Source organism: Cervus canadensis, chromosome 22 (genome assembly GCF_019320065.1).
Source record: "Cervus canadensis isolate Bull #8, Minnesota chromosome 22, ASM1932006v1, whole genome shotgun sequence".
Lineage (NCBI taxonomy): Eukaryota > Metazoa > Chordata > Mammalia > Artiodactyla > Cervidae > Cervus > Cervus canadensis.
The window spans coordinates 26,935,135-26,954,901 of NC_057407.1; the positions used below are offsets into that span (position 1 = coordinate 26,935,135).

At 39.5% G+C, this 19,767-nt stretch overlaps 1 protein-coding gene across 2 annotated transcripts in view; it reads left to right on the forward strand.

Annotated features, from left to right (window-relative positions):
• The window catches only part of TAFA1 (TAFA chemokine like family member 1), a 506,784-nt gene that overhangs the window by 385,490 nt on the left and 101,527 nt on the right, over positions 1–19,767 (forward strand). Inside the window, exon 3 of one of the 2 annotated variants that reach the window (XM_043443219.1) lies at positions 13,441–13,581. In XM_043443219.1, coding sequence (XP_043299154.1) covers positions 13,441–13,581 — 141 coding nt within the window. The remainder of the gene's footprint in view (positions 1–13,440; positions 13,582–19,767) is intronic. The other variant, XM_043443220.1, reaches the window with a different exon arrangement.

Genomic DNA, 19,767 nt, shown 5'->3' on the forward strand with positions numbered 1-19,767 from the left:
TTTTCTGATCTTGCTGACTGTGGAGGAGAGGCATACTTTCATGATATGAAGAAATATATACTTTTGTGATTACCTCTCAGCTACACCAATAAAACACCAAGATGACAAGGGCCAGATCCTTGGCTTGGATGAGATATGTGCACAGAGGAGGAAGCTGAGCGGCTATATCTCATTCCTGTTCTTCATGGATGGCATCGATTTGAAAGACTGTATTTCATGGGTAAAAGCCTTGGAATGGTTCCACCTTAGTTATCATTAAACATATTTACAGAAGCAATTTAAGCTCTCTTAAGGGGATAATACACCTTTTTTATTCTCTTCACCTTAAAGAATAATACATGAGTCAGATTAGGCTGTATTGAACTGCAATAACAAACCACCCGCCACTCTCCTTGGCTTAAAACAATGAAGGTTTATTTCTTGATCAAGCAACATGCCCTTTGTAGTTCCTCAGTGAGGTTGTGTTTGGAGGTGTCACCCAGGAACTAGAACTGCTGGAGCAGCCAATATCCAAAATAGGGGTGGGCACACTATAGTCCATAGACCAAATCTGGCCCACCATTTGTTTTTTTTTTTAATAGTTCATGAGCTAAGAATGATTTCTACCTTTTTCAATGGCTGGAAAAAATCAAAAGGAGAATATTTTATGACCCCTAAAAAATTACATGACGTTCAGGTTTCATTTTCCATACATAAAATTTCATTTGTGCACAGCCATGCTTTTTATTTACGTTTTGTTCACGGTTGTGTTCCGACTGCAGAGTTTGGTAATTGCCACAGAGATCAGATGGCCAACAATACCAAAAACATTTTTGACCTAAGACCTTTATGGAAAAAGTTGGCTGATCTCTGATCTCAAACACTGCTCGTTACTACACCAACAGGAAGAGAGCTCCAGAGTCTTCCACAAGGAATTAAAAGCTTGGTATGAAAGTGATGGGCTTCCCTGGCGGCTTAGCAGTAAAGAATCTTCCTGCCAGTGCAGGAGACGCATGTTCGATCCCTGGCTTGGGAAGATCCTCTGGAGAAGGAAATGGCAACCCACTCCAGTATTCTTGCCTGGGAAATCCCAAGGACAGAGGAGCCTGGTGGGCTACAGTCCATGGGGTTGCAAAGATCAGACACAACTTCGCAACTAAACAATAACATGAAAGTGACAGATCACTTCTTTTAATACAAAAATACTCAAATGGCCCCACCTCCCACAAGGGGACTGGGAACTACCCTAAACCTAAGGGGAGAAGACCCAGAGATAGTCATTCAGCAGTCCTAATGGTTACAACAGCTAAAAGTAAAAATAGCAAGACTATTAACAGCAAACACTTGTATGGTTCTTATACTTCAGGCATACTTCAAGTGCTTCATTGATCCTCACAACTCCCTAATCATGAAAGTATTGTTATTTTCCCCATTTTACAGATGAGGAAACCAAGAATAGAAAGCTTAAATGATCTTCCTGAGATAATACAAATCCCAAAGGGTGGAGGCAGCATTTAAATCCAGTCAATATGGCTCTAAAATACAATCTCAAATGTTACAGTCTTAAATATCTTACTACACGTGGATCCTTTAGGTCTAAGAAAAGTCCCAGAAATTGATAATGTAGAGACCACTTCTTCACAAAACCATTACAGAGTTCAATGTGTGTGTGTGTGTGTGTGTGAATTGCTCAGTCATGTCTGACTCTTTGCAAGCCCATGGACTGTAGTCCACCAGGCTCCTCTGTCCATGGATTTCTCCAGGCAAGAATACTGGAGAGGGTTGCCATACCCTTTTCCAGGGGATCTTCCTGACCCAGGGATCGAACCCTGGTCTCCTCCATTGCAGGCAGATTCTTTACCATTTGAGCAACCAGGGAAGCCCATAGAATTCAACAGACATAGCAAAATGTTAATTTTAGTATTTGTATAACAGATTTCCTAAAACTTAATAATTCACTTAGGAATTTGAGAGTAATTAGACCATAGATGGAAGTAAAAGCTAATGCCTACGGATTTTCATGTGGTTCTCCTGTGGGTACCACAGAAAGGACTTAGAATTTAAGATCAGTTTAAGACTCAGCAAGAGGACCCACCAGAGAAAATCAGACGCTAAAGTAAAAAATGCTTCTTTCAGGGGGTGTTATTTTAAGGCCATTTCTCCTTGGATAATCTGAAATTGTATCTTGATCTTGTTTATGCTTCTAAGCTAACTCAGGAGTATTGTTTTGTATGTGTGTATTTTTGTTTAGCTGGAGAAAAATATGTCATAAAATAGTTATGATTTAGAGATAATAGATTTGGAGCCATTGCATTGCCTGCTGTCCTTCTATGTTTTGATAATGGAGTCTGTGTATTGTCATGACTCACATTCCTTTTAATATCCATACACTTACCCATGGAGGCTAATAGAAGAATCCCATTTTAAGAGAATTAGTTTTTAAAATTTATTTTTATTTATTTATTTATTTTTGGCTGCTCAGGTCTTCATTGTTATTGTTATGGCTGGACTTTCTCTAGTTTTGATGAGCAGGGACTACTCTTCTTGAGGTGCTGGGGCTTCTCATTGCGGTGGCTTCTCTTTGGGAGCACAGGATCTGGGGTGTGGGCTTCAAGAATTGCAGCATGTGGACTCAGCAATTGTTGCTCGTGGGCTCTAGAAAGCAGATTCAGTAGTTGTGGTACAGAGGCTAAGCTGCTCCATGGCAGGTGGGATCCTCCCAAATCAGGGATCAGACCAGTGTCCCTTACATTGCAAAGCAGATTTTTAACCTCTGGACCACCACGGAAGCCCTCCTTAAGAGAATTTTTAAAAGTTTATCCTTGTTACTGGGCTTCCTTCTCAGAGTGTATTCCTGCTGGTATGCCTTTAAATAAACATCACAAAGAAACAGAATAAAAATGAATAAAGACTTAAGAGCAGATGAAGCAAGGATGCAAAGTAGAAAGCAGATAGACTACCCGTCATTGCACCAGAAGTTCAGACATCTGACAGGAGAGTCTTGGAACTTGAAAAGTAAATGCTTCCATTTTCCAATCCTTTGGAATTGTGTCCTTCCATCAAAATTCACGTCACATATAACTGCCTCTGGTAGTGTCTTTGAAATTGGGTTTCACTTTTTATGTGAATAGTAAGAAGAATGTCAGTTCTTATTTATGGCAGACATGTTGTGTGCTGGTCAATGTATTAACAACTATTTATTATAATCAGTTTGCCTGCACTCACTTAATTCTCATACAGTTTAGTCCTCACAACAACCCTAATAAGTTAATATTATTATTATTCACATTTTACAGAGGAGAACCCTGAGACATAGAATAGAAAACAATAGGAAGTTGATTTAGGACTTGAACTTTGGGGGCCTGACTCTACAATATTTTATTCATTTTGCTCTACTGCCTCAGACATGACTGTTTGGCCCAGAATTTGTTTCTTTTTCCTGCATTTGTCTACACTGTATATACTGCAGAACCCTGGGACAGAGGAGATGGTAATTTGTTTAATCTCAAGTATAAACAAATCAAGCAGCCATTTTGCCCTCCTTGACCAAAACATGCTTAAAGATCCATTAGTGTCTCTCTCGTCAATGATTTACAAAGACACTTGGAGCTTCCTTCCAGTCCATTGGGTCAATAAAGCATTTTTAACACAGTCTTAAATATGCATTTCTGACATCCGCTACAATAGATTCCAAGAGAGCTATTTATAAGGCCTTGATCGAGAAGTCCTATAAAAGTGAATATCAAAACACCTGTGCTTCTTCTTACACTTAACAGCTTTCAAAGAAAGGAACCATTTGCAATAAAGTGAAAATGCTAGATCCAAATTATCATGTCAATCTTAGCATTCCTTAATCACATTTTATTCATTTTCTTCAAAAGTTGGCTTCCACTATAAGCAGATATATCCTGGCTTTACCATTAATGAGGACTGAAGTTTCCTTATGGTTACTCTTAACTGCAATTTCATTTTCCAGTCATTTTGCTTAGAGTAAAAATCTTTTCCTTTGTACAATTTGGCTCTCCCCCAAACCAAAGTTCCAAGCTGATTTTTCTAGAAGGTGTATTAGAAGGTCACTTCCTTGCCAAAGCTACATTTATCATTCAAGTTCATTTTCTGAAAAGACCACATATTGGATACTCAGGAAAAGATCCCCAAAGAGGATTAATGTCTATCCATCTTTCATTTTTTCCCTTCTCTTCTTCTTTCTTCCTCTTTCTTTCTCCTATCTCACACTTTCCTTCTTCCCTCCTCTGCTTTTTTTTCCTTTCTTCTTTCCCTCATTCAGTTATTAAATTACTCAGTAATTTAGTAAGTGCATGAATGTCTACACCAGGTACTATGGGTTTTCCAGGTGGTGCAGTGGTAAAGAATCTGCCTGCCAATGCAGGAGAGGCAAGGTTCATTCTCCGGGTTAGGAAGTTCCCCTGAAGAAGGAAATGGCCACCCACTTCAGTATCTTTTGCTGGAAAATTCCACGGACAGAGGAGCCTAGCAGGCTACAGCCCATGGGGTTGCAAAGACTTGGACATGACTAAGCCGGTAAGCACACACACTCACATGTCCCAGACACTAGGGGTAAAGGAGTAAACAAGATGAGCTTCCTGCCATTACAGAGTATGTAGCCCAACAGGATGGAGACGTGATAAACCTATCATTCCAATTAGGAGACATGGGGGACAAAAGCTAGTCTTTGGGGAAGAAGTTCATTCAACAAATAATTACAGGCCACAGATGGACCCAGTAATAAAGTAATGAAATAGGAACGTTGCTGCTCTTATGGAGATAAGAAAAGTGAAATATTCTTTAAAAATGCCAAAATAGTGCATTGTAAATATTATTATGGGATAATTATATGAGCTTGAAGAGTCATATAGAAGAGAGATTTAACTTACAATCTGACTCAAGGAGACCACCTAAAGAAGACCTGAATAGTAAGTACAGGAGCCCCCCTCCTCCCAAAATACAGAGTTTAGACTTACGTTAACTTTAAAAAAAAAAAGATTATTTTCCACCTCAGCTTTACATTCTCCCCTAGCATCTTCTTTCCCAGAAAACTTGGTGTTGTGATCATTTCGAATTACTTGGCTACACTTGGTCATGGACATGAAACCATCAACACCAAAATATAGTAGTGTCAAATTCTTTGACAGATGAAAAGGATTAGATATTAGCAATTTCCCACAAGTGACCATTTTTAAATGGTTGACCCAGTTTGTAGCTCAGATCAATCAGTTTTGTCAGTATAAGCTATTTCTACTAGATGTCCATGGCGGGGGAGGGGGGGACAAACCATTTAAGATCCCAATCATCAGATTTTTAGCCATCCACCTGCCAATCGTTCCTAATCTCATCTTCCCTTTCCATCAAGATATATAATTGTCATCCGTGGGGACTCTCTTTTAAAGAAATATTATCTCCTTAGCAATTTATCTTCTTTTTGTTTCCTCACCCATACAGGGCAAGACAGCGATGCATTGAATTGGGAAGGAGGGATCACTGCTAGGAGCATATTGGGCTTGGAAATTTTTCCACCTCAGAGAGAGTTGCTGCTGCCAGAAATAATCTTGAAATGCTGTCTTTTTTTTTTTTTTTTTCCTTTGGGGCTATTAGGAACTTTCTCTTCCTGTTAAAAATAGGTTTTGATAATGCACTCCAAATGCTGATAAATCCAAAAGAAAGAGCAGACAGAAAAAGTGGAGAGCTGCCCTGGGGAGCTTCTCAGCAGGGGACTTGCCCATCGCCTCCTGGGAAACATGGGGTAAAGGAGTGGGAAGCAGGCCGCTGTTTTAAAAATGTGTATTGGAGGGAAAACTAGGAAACTGATGTCCGTCTAACACATCTAACTTTTTCAGATTGGCCTGCATTCATCATGTCATTACTGCATTTACTTTCTAATCTGGAAGAACAATGGGGCCCCTTTCTAAGATTAGATTTAGGGTAGAAGGCTAATTTCTTATAATATATGTCACCTTAGATGTGTTTTCTATAGACAAAGCCATGATACAAACCACAAACTAGAAAATCTGAATAGCACAGACAAATCCCATACCGGCTTGTGTTTATGACACATTCCCTGCCAATAGCGAAAAGGTTACTTCACCTGTCTTCTTGGCTGATTCTACAGACGCTGAGTGAAATCCAGAAAAGAAGCAAGTTTCCAAGTAATCCGTAAGCAAGAAAGGAAAGTTCAGTTTTCTGAGTACTTAAATGACTTTGCTTTGAGAGGCCATAGATCATCTCGAAATCATTTTGACTTGGATTGATGAAATTTAGAATGGTCAGGCATTGGTGCCAAAGACTGAAAGGCATTTACATGACAAATATTATCATTATGATTTTGCAATAACCTTGGTAGTTGGGTTTGAAAGGACAATTCACCGTGCAATTTTTAAAATGCAGATAAAATAGATTTAAAAGAACAATTTTCTAGTTTCCAGAAAGGGTTATGACAAACCTAACTCTTCCCTTTCACAGGAACCAAATCTGGGAATCTTTTTATTTTCAGTCTCCTTTTTGAAGTAGCCTTCTAGTGAGGCCAATAGGTAAAAAAAGCTACAGTCAATTCCAGAAGGTCTTGAAAAGTTTTATCCACGTGTTTATTATAGAAATCCAGAATTTTATTTCTTTTCACAGAATTGGATCAGCCTCTCCCTGTGTCTTGGGTGGATCAAAGTAAATGTGGGCTTCTGATATAGCCAAGAAATAATAATTAAAAAAAAAAACACATAGAAATTGAAAATGGGGAGTGTATCTTACCAACTTACTATAGCATTCTGTACCAAAGACATCTAAACATCTCAGAAACAGTAAGTTCCTTGTTAAATGATTGTGCAGTAATCCACGACAGACTTGTAATTCATGTTTCATCTTGTTCAATCATCCACCCATCCATCCAGCAAATACTTGTCACTTGATATTAGCTTTCGAGCTGCTCATCAGCCAAGTACAGTTGTTTTCACTTTTTCCTTAGCAAAGGAATCCCTTTGAAGGATTATACTGAATCTTAAAATAAACATTTAAATAAAACATTGAAGTGCTATACTGAATATTAAAAATAAATTATCAAGAGTTGCTTTCTCCTTTCTTCTAGTGGATGTAACTGAACCCCCTCAGATAATCTGTGAAGTCTCATGAGGCAAATTTTGAAAAATTCTAATCAAAAGACTGCTAATCTGAGCTTTTTCCAAAAAACTAACTTTTTTGTTTTTTGTTTTTTGTTTTGTAATTGCAAGCCTATGGACCAGGGTTTCATAGTTAGTACTCTAAAGAAAGATTAAATTTCTACTGAAAGATCACATTTCTCTGATTGACTGTGGCTAGGTCAGTCACAAGCATATACTTTGGGAATCACATCCACATATGGCAGGGCCCATCAGACATTCTGAATGGCAGGGTCCTGTGGTTCTCTGAGACCTGGTTCTGATCTCCACATTGGTGTACCTGAGCAGTAGGTGTCCTTGAAGCCATAGTTCAACTTGTCAAGATCAGATGGGCTCATTATTTAGAGCAACCCCTCTGGCTTCCAGTGTGCAAATCCATCATCCATTAGCCTAAGGAAGATGTGGTCTGGGGTCATTGACTTTATATACAAGATTTTAATGAAAATGGAGCACTTGTCAGTTCCCTGTCCCTTTTCAGAAAAAAGGCAGCATATGTGCCAGGGTGGGACTGGGGAAAGGATACATATATGGGGTCAGAGGATCTAAATTCTGGTCCAGATGCTGACAGGTACTTGCTAAGTAAAATGTGAGTAAGTGTTTAAGCTGCTCTTGATGACACTTGCCTCCTCTGTAAAAATGAGGGTCATCATGACCTCAGTGGGTTTTTTGAGTATGTAATAAATTGAAGCTTTATATAGTATCCACCATGATGTCAGTAAGTATGAATAGTAAATTGTCAGTGAATGGTTAACACCTGGAATACTATTATCATTGCCGATTCTTCTATGGCTATGTCATTTGGCTGCTTTAAGTCTGCATCCTCACTCAAAAAAGTACAGATGACGATAGTCCTATATCTATCTTTGAACAGTTTTGCAGCTTAAATGAAATATGCATCAAAAGTACTTTTGAAATCCTAACAATAATGTGACAGACAATGTTTAATGGGAAACATCAGGAATCCCTGTCCTTGGGAAAATTGCACTCCACTGAGAAACACACAATAAGTATAATACATAAATAAATTATATACTGCATTTGGAAAGTTACAGGTACCCTGGTGGCTGGGTGTGGGGCAGTGGCTGGCACAGAACAAAGTGAAATCGTGGATGCTGACTAAAGGAATTACGATTTCAATGAGTAAAAGTCGCTCAGTTGACTTCAGTAGGGTGGTCAAAAGTGTCTCTGGTAAAATGACATTTGGAAAAGATATGGAAGAGTTGAGAGTGAGCCAGAGATCCACTGGAAGAGTGTCCTAGGTGTTTCAGGGTTCAACTTGTTGAGGCAGTTTGCTCTTGAATCAGAGCAACCCTCAAGAGGAATCACTCCTGCCACATTCAGCCAGTAGTCTGCAAGGGGACCAGTGGCCCTGGAACAGAGGGAAGGAGAGAAGGGTGGAGCAAGTGAGGTCAAGGACACAGTTATGGGAGGGGTAGGTTGAATACTTAACCCTGATACCCCTTCTAAACAAAGTGTCAAACTTCCTTTTGGAAGTTCTTCATCATCAAAGAAACTCTTCTTGTGACAAGATGCAAAAAATGTGTGAGTTTGAAGTGCAACAGACTTGGGTCACACTTGTGTGACTCTGGGCAGGTTATTCAACCTTCTTTTCATCTGTTGAGTGGGAACAAGGCCTTGTATAGTTCCTGGGAGGTTCACAGTTAATGTAGGTAAAGTGCCAAGGACCGCACCCAAATCAGAGCTCGCTGAAGTGTAGTGAGCACAGAGCTGACAGGGAACAGAATTCAGTCATCTACAGCAGGGCTTCCCTGGTGGCTCAGATGGTAAAGAATCTGCCTGCAATGCAGGAGACCCAGGTTTGATCCCTGGGTTGGGAAGATCCCCTGGAGAAGGAAATGGCAACCCACTCCAGTACTCTTGCCTGGAGAATAGCCATGGACAGGGGAGCCTGGTGGGCTACAGTCCACGGGGTCACAAAAGAGTCGGACATGACTTAGTGACTAAACCACCACCACAACAGGGCAGTGAGAACTGGCTCTGGGCTTCCAGTGGCCACCTCCTTGTCCACATTATCAAACTCGGTCAGTAATTCAGATGATCTGGCTTGTCTGTCACCCTGCTAGCTTGGCTCTAAATGAAACAAGATTCAAGTTATGCCCTGGGAGCTTTCATATGCCTTGTGCCATTTTCAATCAAAAATGTTGCTCCAATCTTGCATTAAAGTTAAGTGGTGACTTTAGAATTAGTGGTATTTTCGTGAAGTATAAAACTAGTTATTAGTGATTTGACTGGGGGCACTTGTTGCTGACAATTACAAGCTGAAGTGACATGATTGCAAGTGTCGATGTTAAAGAGTGAATTGTGCCTCTAGCCCTGCTCTTTCATTAACTGTCATCCAGTGATGGGCAGGTGGTGAGACGGAAATACTCTTCTCGTCATCCAAGTTCAAGCCTGCTTACTTCCTGCTTAGGGTTCTGCAGTGGCCTCTTCTTGTTTCTTCTTCTTTGCCATCTCTGACTCCTCCTGAATGGGGTCAAAGAGTGGACATGGTGTCACTCAAGAGCAGTATCCAGATCACATCTTTTCTTAGCTTCATAGTCACGTTGTACCTCATTGCAATGCGGAATCACCCCAAGGCTGCTCTCTGGAGAGGGAAATCCTCTTCTGTTCAGTCCTGTTTCAAGTGCTCAGTTCCATCTGTTCCAACATTTAAAATATTGTCCCAGGTATTTAAAATACCCTGACTCTCCTTAGAGATATGGCTAATTCTAGGACTAGGACAGGAAATATACACAATGAGGCAGGATCATAACATAGGGCCAGGAAGAAAGGAAGTGTTTTCAAAAAGAAGAAGAAGGCAAATCAACTAGAAAAGCTCATCATGGCCAAATCTGGACCATTTTGATCAACAAAATAAATAGCATAGTATTGGATTATAACCCAAAGGATAAATAAATAACAATGAGCCATGAACCCATACTGATATGATTAATTCATCAATCAATTAATATAAATAATTTGCTGATATAAATAATGATTAAGTGGGAGAGAACTGACCTATATTCCTTGTAGAAGAATTTCCAAAAATTGTAATGGATACTGCAACCCCACAGAGATGGAGACAGAGCATAAATAACTCTCCATTCTCCAAGGATGGGCTGTAGTCAGTGACAGCCTTCCAAAGAGGACACCATAGAGTGGAGAAGGAGTGTAACTTTATGGTAGAGAAATCTGACAAGTACTGGATCAACCATGTGATCAAGGTCAACATCAAGAGTAATAAGTCATGCTGATGATACGAACTCTTGATTTGATGTCATGAGAATGGTACTGTACCCCCATGATCCTCCTCCAAAAACACACAACAGTTTAATCATGAGAAAACCATCAGATAAATCTCATTTGAGGGATATTTTATAAAAAACAAAACAAAAAAAACACAGCTCAAAACTCTCCAGGTTCTCAAAAAGGAAAGAATGTCTGAGAAACTGTTATAACCAATAGGAACCTAAAGAGATAAGATAACTAAAATTAATGTGGGATCCTGGAAGTGTCCTGGCATAGAAAAAGACATTAGGCAAAACCTAAGAAAATCTGAATAAAGCCTAGACTTTAGCTAATAACGCTGTATCAATATTTGTTCATTAATTGTAACAAGTGTAGTATACTAGTATGTGATGTTAATATTAAGGGCCTAAAACTAGGAAATATATAGTTAGAGTGTGGGATATATGGGAACTCACTATACTTTCTTCATAAATTTTCTGTCCTGTGTCATCCTATGATTAAACATTTGTTTTAACATCATGTCCCAACCTCTCACATTAGCAAAATGCTTCCCCTCCATCATCCCCTGCTGAAGCCCTACCTTTCAACTCAACTTCAGTAGCCTTCCTAATTCCTTAAAAAGGAATGGGTGTCCCTTTCCATCTATGTCCAGAGAACTCGATACTTATTGTGTTGATTTTCATTAATTTACTTATTCTTTCATTCATTCAACAAATAGTTATGGATTACCCACACCAGCTATTGACTATAGTGCTGTGGCAAGACAAGCAACAACCTTGACTCTGACCAAGCTTACAGTTTTGTGGTTACAGTCGTGCAAGCAAATGTGTATAGTTCTAAGAGACTGAAAAATGGTGGAGATTAGGGAATGTCTCTAAGGATCTGACCTTGGTAATCAGTCTATGCATTTGACGTGTGAGTGGTGGATGGAGGAATGGGAAGATGGGAGAGAGTATTCTGGGAGAAAACCTATTTGCACCGTTCCTGAGGCAGAAAGGAGGGCAGCATTCCCAAAGAAATATAACATCAGTGTGGCTGGATAGTCCCACCATAGGCACCATATATGAACTCAACTATGTGGCAGACTCAGGGCTAACATGTGTTACCTTGGTTCATTCTTACATAACTCTGTGACGCAAGGTTATTTTGATTTGTACTTTACAGATATTTGTACTTTATAGATAATGAAACTGAGGGACTTCAACAGTGACAGAGCTGAGATTGAGGCTAAAACAGGTTTGTTGGAAAGCTCAAACTCTTTCATCCTATGGAGGAAGACACAATTCATCTGCTTAAGTCGGAGATTTTCTGTTTGGTTGTTTTTGGCTGTTCATTACTCTGTGGGCTGTTTCTACTGGTGGTGAGCAGGACTACCCTTCGTTGCAGGGTGCGGGCTCCTCACTGTGACGCCTCTCTCGTGGCAGGGCGCCGACTCTGAGCACGCGGGCTTCCAGAGCTGTGTGTGTGCCTGTGAGCAGCGCGGCTTGTGCGCGCTAGAGCGCAGGCTCAGTATTGGTAGTTTTGGTGCTTCGCCTTAGCTGCTCCGTGACATGTGGGATCTTCCAGGACCACAGATGGAACCCATGATACCGCATGGGCAGGCAGATTCTTAACAACTGGACCACCAGGGAAGTCCAGTCAGAGACTCTTGTGATTGTTCCCTTCATATTATACCAGGGTTTCTTGGCACTATTGACCTTTGGATCAGAGAACTCTTTGTTGTGGGGTCTGTTCTGTGTACTGTGGGATGTTTAGGGGTATCCCTGGCTTCTACCCACTAGATGTCATTAGCTCTCACCCTCTACCTGTAATGACAATGAAAAGTGTCTTCAGACTTTGCCACATTTCATTGACAGCAAAGGCAAATAGCAAAATAATCCCATTCCCCACCTGCATTGCAAGCCCCCCAGTTGCACTGTTTCAGATTGGGATGGAGTTGTGTTTAAATTCTTCCCTTCCTCCTGTCGTCCCTCCCTCTGTTCCTTTGTTTCAGTGTTTCTTAAGTGCCCAGCATGTGCAGGCTGGATACACATCCTGAAGAGTTTAGAACACAGTAACCTGTAGACAGTGGTTGCCTAACAAATGCTTGAGGAATTACTGCCAACTGAGTCCTAAAAGCCTAAATGCCTAAGTGTTATGGACAAATGAAAAACATTCTTCCTGAATGCAAAACTTGACGTTGGTGAAATAAATCCCAGGTTTCTGATCACTTGGAGTACCTCTTATGTCCCTGGAGAACTGGCTTAGCTGGTATCCGTCGGGCTGAAAAGATCCACTTGAATTTCACTGGCCTTTAGACAGACCCAGCAGAGCACCTGTTAAGAACCTAGCAGAGAGTGGCATACGTTAGGTCGCCAGTAAATGCTGATGAGAGCATGGCTGATCTGTAATAATTAAGTGAAGCCATATGCCTTAGTCTGTAGTTTGAGATTCCATGTGAAGCACATACTGATTTTCTTTTTCTGTCACTTTTGGGTGAGATCTGGATCGGGGAAATGACTCTTCAACTAGATTTTCTATACAACTCCGTTGAGAGTGAGTGGGTGCTAGGAGGGAAAGCTCGTTTCAGGGCAGTTTTCTTGCCACTTCAGGTTCTATATTACTGGAGTGTCAGTTTCTGGTCATTAGTCGGAGCTCAGAGAATTCTAAACACAAAGATAATGCAGGAGTGAGCTCTCCAAATGCATTTAAATCTCATAGCATCTTTATTGTGTGTTATCTCCGGGCATTCACTGTTCCACTGCCTCTCCATACATACAGCCCAGAAGAGTTGCCTCTTGAGGGCTCTTGGTTGTTGCTCTTTGTTGCATTTAAAATGTTGTGCCCTGATGCCTGTCTTCTCCCAGATGATGTGACACATCCCTTGTATGCAGTCTTGTACACATGTATAGATATATGTTGTAGGAGAGAATCCCATAGTAACTCCACTTTATGGAAACCCTTCCCTTTACGTTTTTCACTCTCCCAACCCTTCCACTCACACATGCACATACCTGAATGGCCACTGAATGATCTCTAATCAGCATCCCGCTTCTTTCTCTCTCGCCAGAAGGAGGGACATGTGAAGTGATTGCTGCGCACAGATGTTGTAATAAAAACCGCATTGAGGAGCGGTCGCAAACAGTCAAGTGTTCCTGTCTACCTGGGAAAGTGGCTGGAACGACAAGAAACCGACCTTCCTGTGTCGATGGTAAGTAGCTGGTTTCACTCCTCTCTCTATGGGTTCATCTGTGTCATTGTGGTGTATAATATATATATTTTGTTTCATCTAAATATGGTTCAGGGTAATAAAGAAGGTGCCTCTACAGTTCTGCAGAGTTGGACAAATACCAGCCCTTTGCATAGAGTTTGAATTCTTGTTTCTCTGGCTTTAGGTTTTTCAAATAGCTGTATTTGAATGTGTGTTAGAGAAGATAAGGTGAAGGAATTTCTTCAAGTCTATGAGTTTGAGGGTCCAGCTCATTTTAGAATTGATTTTGGATCGAGTTTATGTATAATGATGATGATCAATGTAGTAAAGATAGTAATATCTGACAGTCATTCAATCTGTATTTAATGAGCATTTACTATATCCCAGGCACTGATCTAGGGCTTCATATATATTCAGGAACAGATAGATGTGCCCTGAGAGTTTACCATTTACCATGCCCTGTCCTAAACATTTCTCATGCATTATTTTATTTACTCATCCTAACAATACCATCTTTCTAATCTCTTGCTATGTAACAATTTACATTCCCCCCGAAGTTAGCAGTTTTAAGCAGCAGACACTATCTCACAATTTCCATAGGTCAGGAATTCAGCTTGGCTGGGTGGTCCTGGTTTGGGGTCCCTTCCGTGGTTGCAGCCAAGATCTGAGGACTCGACTGATGCTGGAGGATGGTTTTAAGACAGCTCTTCACAGAGCTATGAGCAGGTGGCCTCTGTTCCCTTCTGAAGGAAGCTAGGTGTCCTCACACCATAGTGGCTGGCTTCCTGCAGAGTGAGTGACCCAGGAGAACAATGTAAAAGCCACAATGTGACTATGATAGAGCCTCAGAAGTTATCCTTTATTCTTTCCACAATATCCTATGGGTTATATGAGTCAACCCTATCTATCCAGCATGGAAGTGGACGAAAAAGGCTTGAAAACCTGAAGGCAAGGACCACCAGGGTAGATACACTCTCCCTGCCTTTTTAAACTTGAAGGAAACTGAGACTTAGAATGGTTCATTAATGTTCCATTGGCCCCATGATTGGTAAGCTGTAGCTCTGCTAACTCTTGAGATGAAACTAACTGACTCTAATACCCAGTCTTGACCACCATCTGTAAACAATGTTATACGCCTGTCAAACAGAGAGTCCACAGTTCAAAGGGATAATAGATATCTCTCCCCATCTTTATCTTTCATCATTTTAGAGCCAGATGTGAGTTGACCTTCAAAATCTTCAGTAAGGAAATCAGGACTCAGAGAAGTGACTCACTTGCTCTGGTCATAGAGCAGGAATTTTAAGCTAAACCTCTTGACTTAGGGTCCATGGTCCTCTAGATATAGATGGAGAAAGATAACCTTCTAGATTGGCTCATGTTGTGTTTTTTCATTGTGAATCATTAGGTGGTTAGAAAGGAAACACTCACACACAAACTAGACCAAGAAAGGCAAAAGTTATTTTTTAAGAAAACAGAGAAGACCTGGGGAGCTTGGTTATAGGAAATTCAGCCAAATGTCAAAAACAGCCAAACTGTTTATTCAGTTCCAACCCCAGCCCCATAAGGTGTAACCTTCGATTATTTCAGTTTTACTCACCAGGAAATTCAGGATTCATAAGCTCTTTAGGCAGCTCCCATCTTATTTTCTTTGTTTTGATCTTTCTTTCCCTCATTCTCTTCTGTGTAGACTGGTTCCTTCAAGGATTTTATCTTTTGCTATCCCATAACTTAGGGATTGGTGTAAAGCTTTTAATTTTTTGGTACCAACTCTGATCTCACTTAGCATCACGGTATACAACAAGTATATTTGACTCACTTCCTGTATCTTAAATGCCATCTCCAAAAAGACTAAATATGATTGACCTGGCTTGGGTCACATGTTATCCTTTGCCCAATCAGCCACAGCCAGAGGGACAAGCTCTTGGGGCATTCTGTACCACAGGAAGGTCAAGCTTTTTTTTTTTTTTTTTTAGAAGATGTGAAAAGGTTAGATTTAGGAATGCACTGTGATCTGTAGTTCTCAATTAGGGCAATTCTCAGGAGCCATTTGACAATGTCTGGAGACAATTTTGGTGAAGATATCTGTTACAACCAGAAGAGTGCTACCAGCATCTGGTATGTACAAGCCAGGAAGCTGCTCACCAACTTACAATGCTCAGGACAGCTCCCACAGCAAAGGATTATCATGCCACCAGTGTCGGCGGGGCTGTGGTTGAGAGACTTACACTATGACTTTTTAGTTATTCTAGGTCACAGTCAGTACTATAAGGCACCTCCACTGCAGGGAAAGCAGGCAGCTAGACCAGAAAAGCCATTGCATCCTCTTAGAGGAGGAAACTCTTGGCCCCTGAAGCCAATAAACATTATAAAACCATGATTTCTCGTCTTCTCTGCCAAAGAAAGCCGTGAGTCTCTTAACTATAAATCTCCATTTTGTTTCCAGTTCCTTTTTTTTTTTAATCACGAATTACCTAGAAATAGAATTGCCTTCTGGATCTGGATGGAGAACTCAGGGACCAGTGCACTGTCTGTGCTGACACAGGGGGAACTGGCATTTGGCTCTAAGTTTCTCTGAGAAGTTAAGCCATATATCGGTAACTTCTGTTTCTCAGAACAAGTCTGTCTGACTCTGGAAACTTGGAGCCCTTTAGTGTGGTAGGTTTAGGCAGGAGAGCTGTTAGTGTCTATCTTCTGAGCAAAAGTCAGTGAAGTACAGCATATTCTATAGCCTCACACTCATTGTTTCTAATTTCCAAAGCATCCTACTCCTCAAAAATCTTGGAATCCATTGGCCTGTGTAGTAAAAAGTGTCTGTGTTACTTTGATCAAAACTCTTTTAAGGCCTGTATCTCTACATGCAAATTGAATAGGAAGTGTGTATATAAAGGAACAATTCCAGTGTAGTTATTAAGACCATAAACTATGAAATTAGACACGAGTGGAATCCCAGCTGTACCAGTTGCTAATGGGATGATTTTGGCCCAGTCATGTTGCTTCCTAACCTGTTTCCTCATCTGTCAATGGGAATAATGATTGTTTCTGCTTCATGAGGTTGTGGTGAGAACTAAGGAAATCATACGTATAATGTGCTTTGTCTAATGTCTGGTTCTCCTCAAGTGCTCCTTAAATGATGGTATCAGTTTTCTGTCTTACTGACAAGTGTGGGTAATGCTTAGAAACAGACATTATTTTCTGAAGTTTCATTTCATAGTAATTCAATACAATGGCATTTAGCCACTATTTTCTTGGAACTGCTTCTAAGTGTTTATACTGGATATCACTAATGATGGTCTGTCTTCTTCTGAAATGTATATTCATTATAAGAATTTTGAAAACTACAGTACATCCATACATTAAAATCACCCATAATATTATTGCTTTGTAAGAAAATAAGTACACCTTCTTTGAGGTTGAATCCATTAAAAGAAACTCACAAAGTAGATATTTTATTGAACTAAAATGTTATAGTACTATTTGATTGACAACTTGTTTCTATTAATATATTGGGTTGGCCAAAATAGTCATTTGGGTTTTTCCATAAGAAAATGAACATTTTGGCCAACTCAATATGATGAACATTTTCCAACTTAAAACATACTCTTAAAAAAACATTATTGTTAATAGCTACACAGAATTTCAGGGTAGGATGTACCACCATTTATCTAACTATCATTCCACTTTGGCATATTTATGATGTTTCATGCATTTCCCGTCTCATCCTACAAATGGATAGAAACGAGTTTCTCTCCATGACAACAGTTGACAATCCAGATACCACATTTGTCCTAAACATATTTTTGTTCTACATAGTGCATTTCCCAGGGTAAGTGTTCCAATTGCTGTTATTTGCTTTCCTCTGAAATTGCAGGTCAGTTGCCTTTTTTGCAGTGTTTCCAAAAACAGAGGCACAGCTTGATTTTTCAAAATGCTTATATTGGATTGTTTGAAGATTCACAATCTGAGACCAGATTATTTTAAATGGGGCATACATTTAGCAGTATAATCTTAGCAACGCATTGAAAAGTATAATACATGATATTTGGAGAGAGATTTAAGGAGTGGACTTTTAATTTAAAAGTGATATTCTGTTGCCTAATAATACCAAAATACCAAAAATACACACTCAACAACCTAAATTTTGGCATAGTCTTTTGCAAACATTTTAGAAAGCATTATACAATTGGATGTGTGCCTAGCACTATTCTGAGAGAATATAGTTTGTTACACTAGAATTCACATTATGTTGTGTTTTTATTAATTATTCTATAACTCAAAGTAAATGGAGAGGACCCCTTGCTCAAGATCTTTGGTTGAGATCAACTAAAAATGCAGTCTTTCCATAATCTCCACTTATTTTCCAGAGACTAAATTTAGAATACAATAAATAAGATGATGATGGAAGAAGCATAATTATTTATTTAAGAGAAGAATTTTTCCAAGCAGATGATGTAAAAAAAAAATTTCTAGGAGACCTGTGAAGTTGTATTTTATTATTCTAATTGATCTGTAGTGGCATAAAAAGAGTATCAACATTTTAAAAATAATTGACTATAAATAAGAAAAATGATAACAATAATAAAAAGAATGGCTAACGTTTTCTTGAAGGCTTACCATGTACCACTTTTCCAAGTCCTTCAAATCTGTTTATTCAGTTCCAACCCCAGCCCCATAAGGTGTAACCTTCGATTATTTCAGTTTTACTCACCAGGAAATTGAGGCTCAGAAACTGAGTGACTTGCTCAAAATCTTACAGCCACAGGGGCAGAGCCAGAAGATCCGCCCGGGCTATCTGACTCCAAGGGCCCCGTTTAGCAAGCATAGGCAAACCACAATCTAACAAACACATGTTCCATTCCAAAGGCTTTCTTGCAGAATGCCAAAATATTTGAGTGAGAAGAGACAGAAAGTCCAACTATGACGGATACTTACAGAAACATTTAGAACTTTGGGCAATACTTTCCCCTTCCCTTTCTGTGTCTTCGAGATGGTTGATTGATTACCCTTCTTAAGGTCATTGTCATCGAGCAGTTAGAAGCATTTGTGTAAATAATGGCTTCAGTTTTGTAGAATGATTGAAGTGTCATTGTTTTGGGCGGTGGGGGGCGGGGCATGGGATAAAGTGACTGTTTGATGGGAAAATTGTCATGCAGTTGTCTCTATTTTGTATTTTATTTTCATGTAGTTTTTGTTTCTAACTTAGACAAATACATGGAAAATATCATTGTAACTACTGCTTAGTGAGGACTTTTCATTCACTATGAAGTTTTAGTGTCAATATAAGTAAGAAAATCTCCATAATAAGTTGATAGGCCTTCCTTTCTCATTCCTTATAACTTATGACCATTTCAGTGACTGATTTCTAGCCAATTTTACCTGGTATTCTTGTCTTCTTATACTGGGATTACCAGCCAGAGATAGCAGCAAGAAGAGACCACCTCACATCATAAAACTTTCTAACTTTCTCAGATACAGAAACCCCAGATTATTTTGTTTTTAACCATTAGTGTACAGTTAATATGATGAAAAAGGCATCATACTCCTGGCTGTTTTCTTAAAGAGAATCTTCCAAAATAAATCACTACATTTTGTTCCCGGCTTATCACGACTGAGTTTCCAAGGTAAGAGCAAAAGAGACAAAAGGAAAGATACACAAAAACTAAGACCCAGGAAAAGAAACAGAATTACAGGAAAGGAGGCCCACAGTCAGTGAACTAGAGGGACATACAACGAACAGAGGGGCCTGGGAAAGAGGAACCAGGGAAGAAGGGATAAAAGAAAGATAGAGGACAATGGATGCCTAGAAGGAATATTAAAACATCTATCCTTGAAATTACTTCATTCATTTTTCCAAACAACTTATTTGTATTGTCTCACAGTACATAACTAATTTTAACAAAATAAAGCGTTATTTGGCAGATTGAAACTTTATTTTTTTTTCAAATTGTATTATTTGAGATTCCAGGAGCAGAATCTCTCTAAAACTTGCTTCTGAAGATTGCTCCTTTGGAAAATACATAATAAAATTTTCTTGACAACACGCCATTGTATTCCCATCATGAATAGATAGATCAGAGAACTGAAGTACATTTGAAATTCAGTAACAATTTTCTGTAGAATAGCATGAAATGTGTACGAGAAATATTCCATATTATAGCCCCTTCTTAGCCTTCTAAAACATGATAGCAT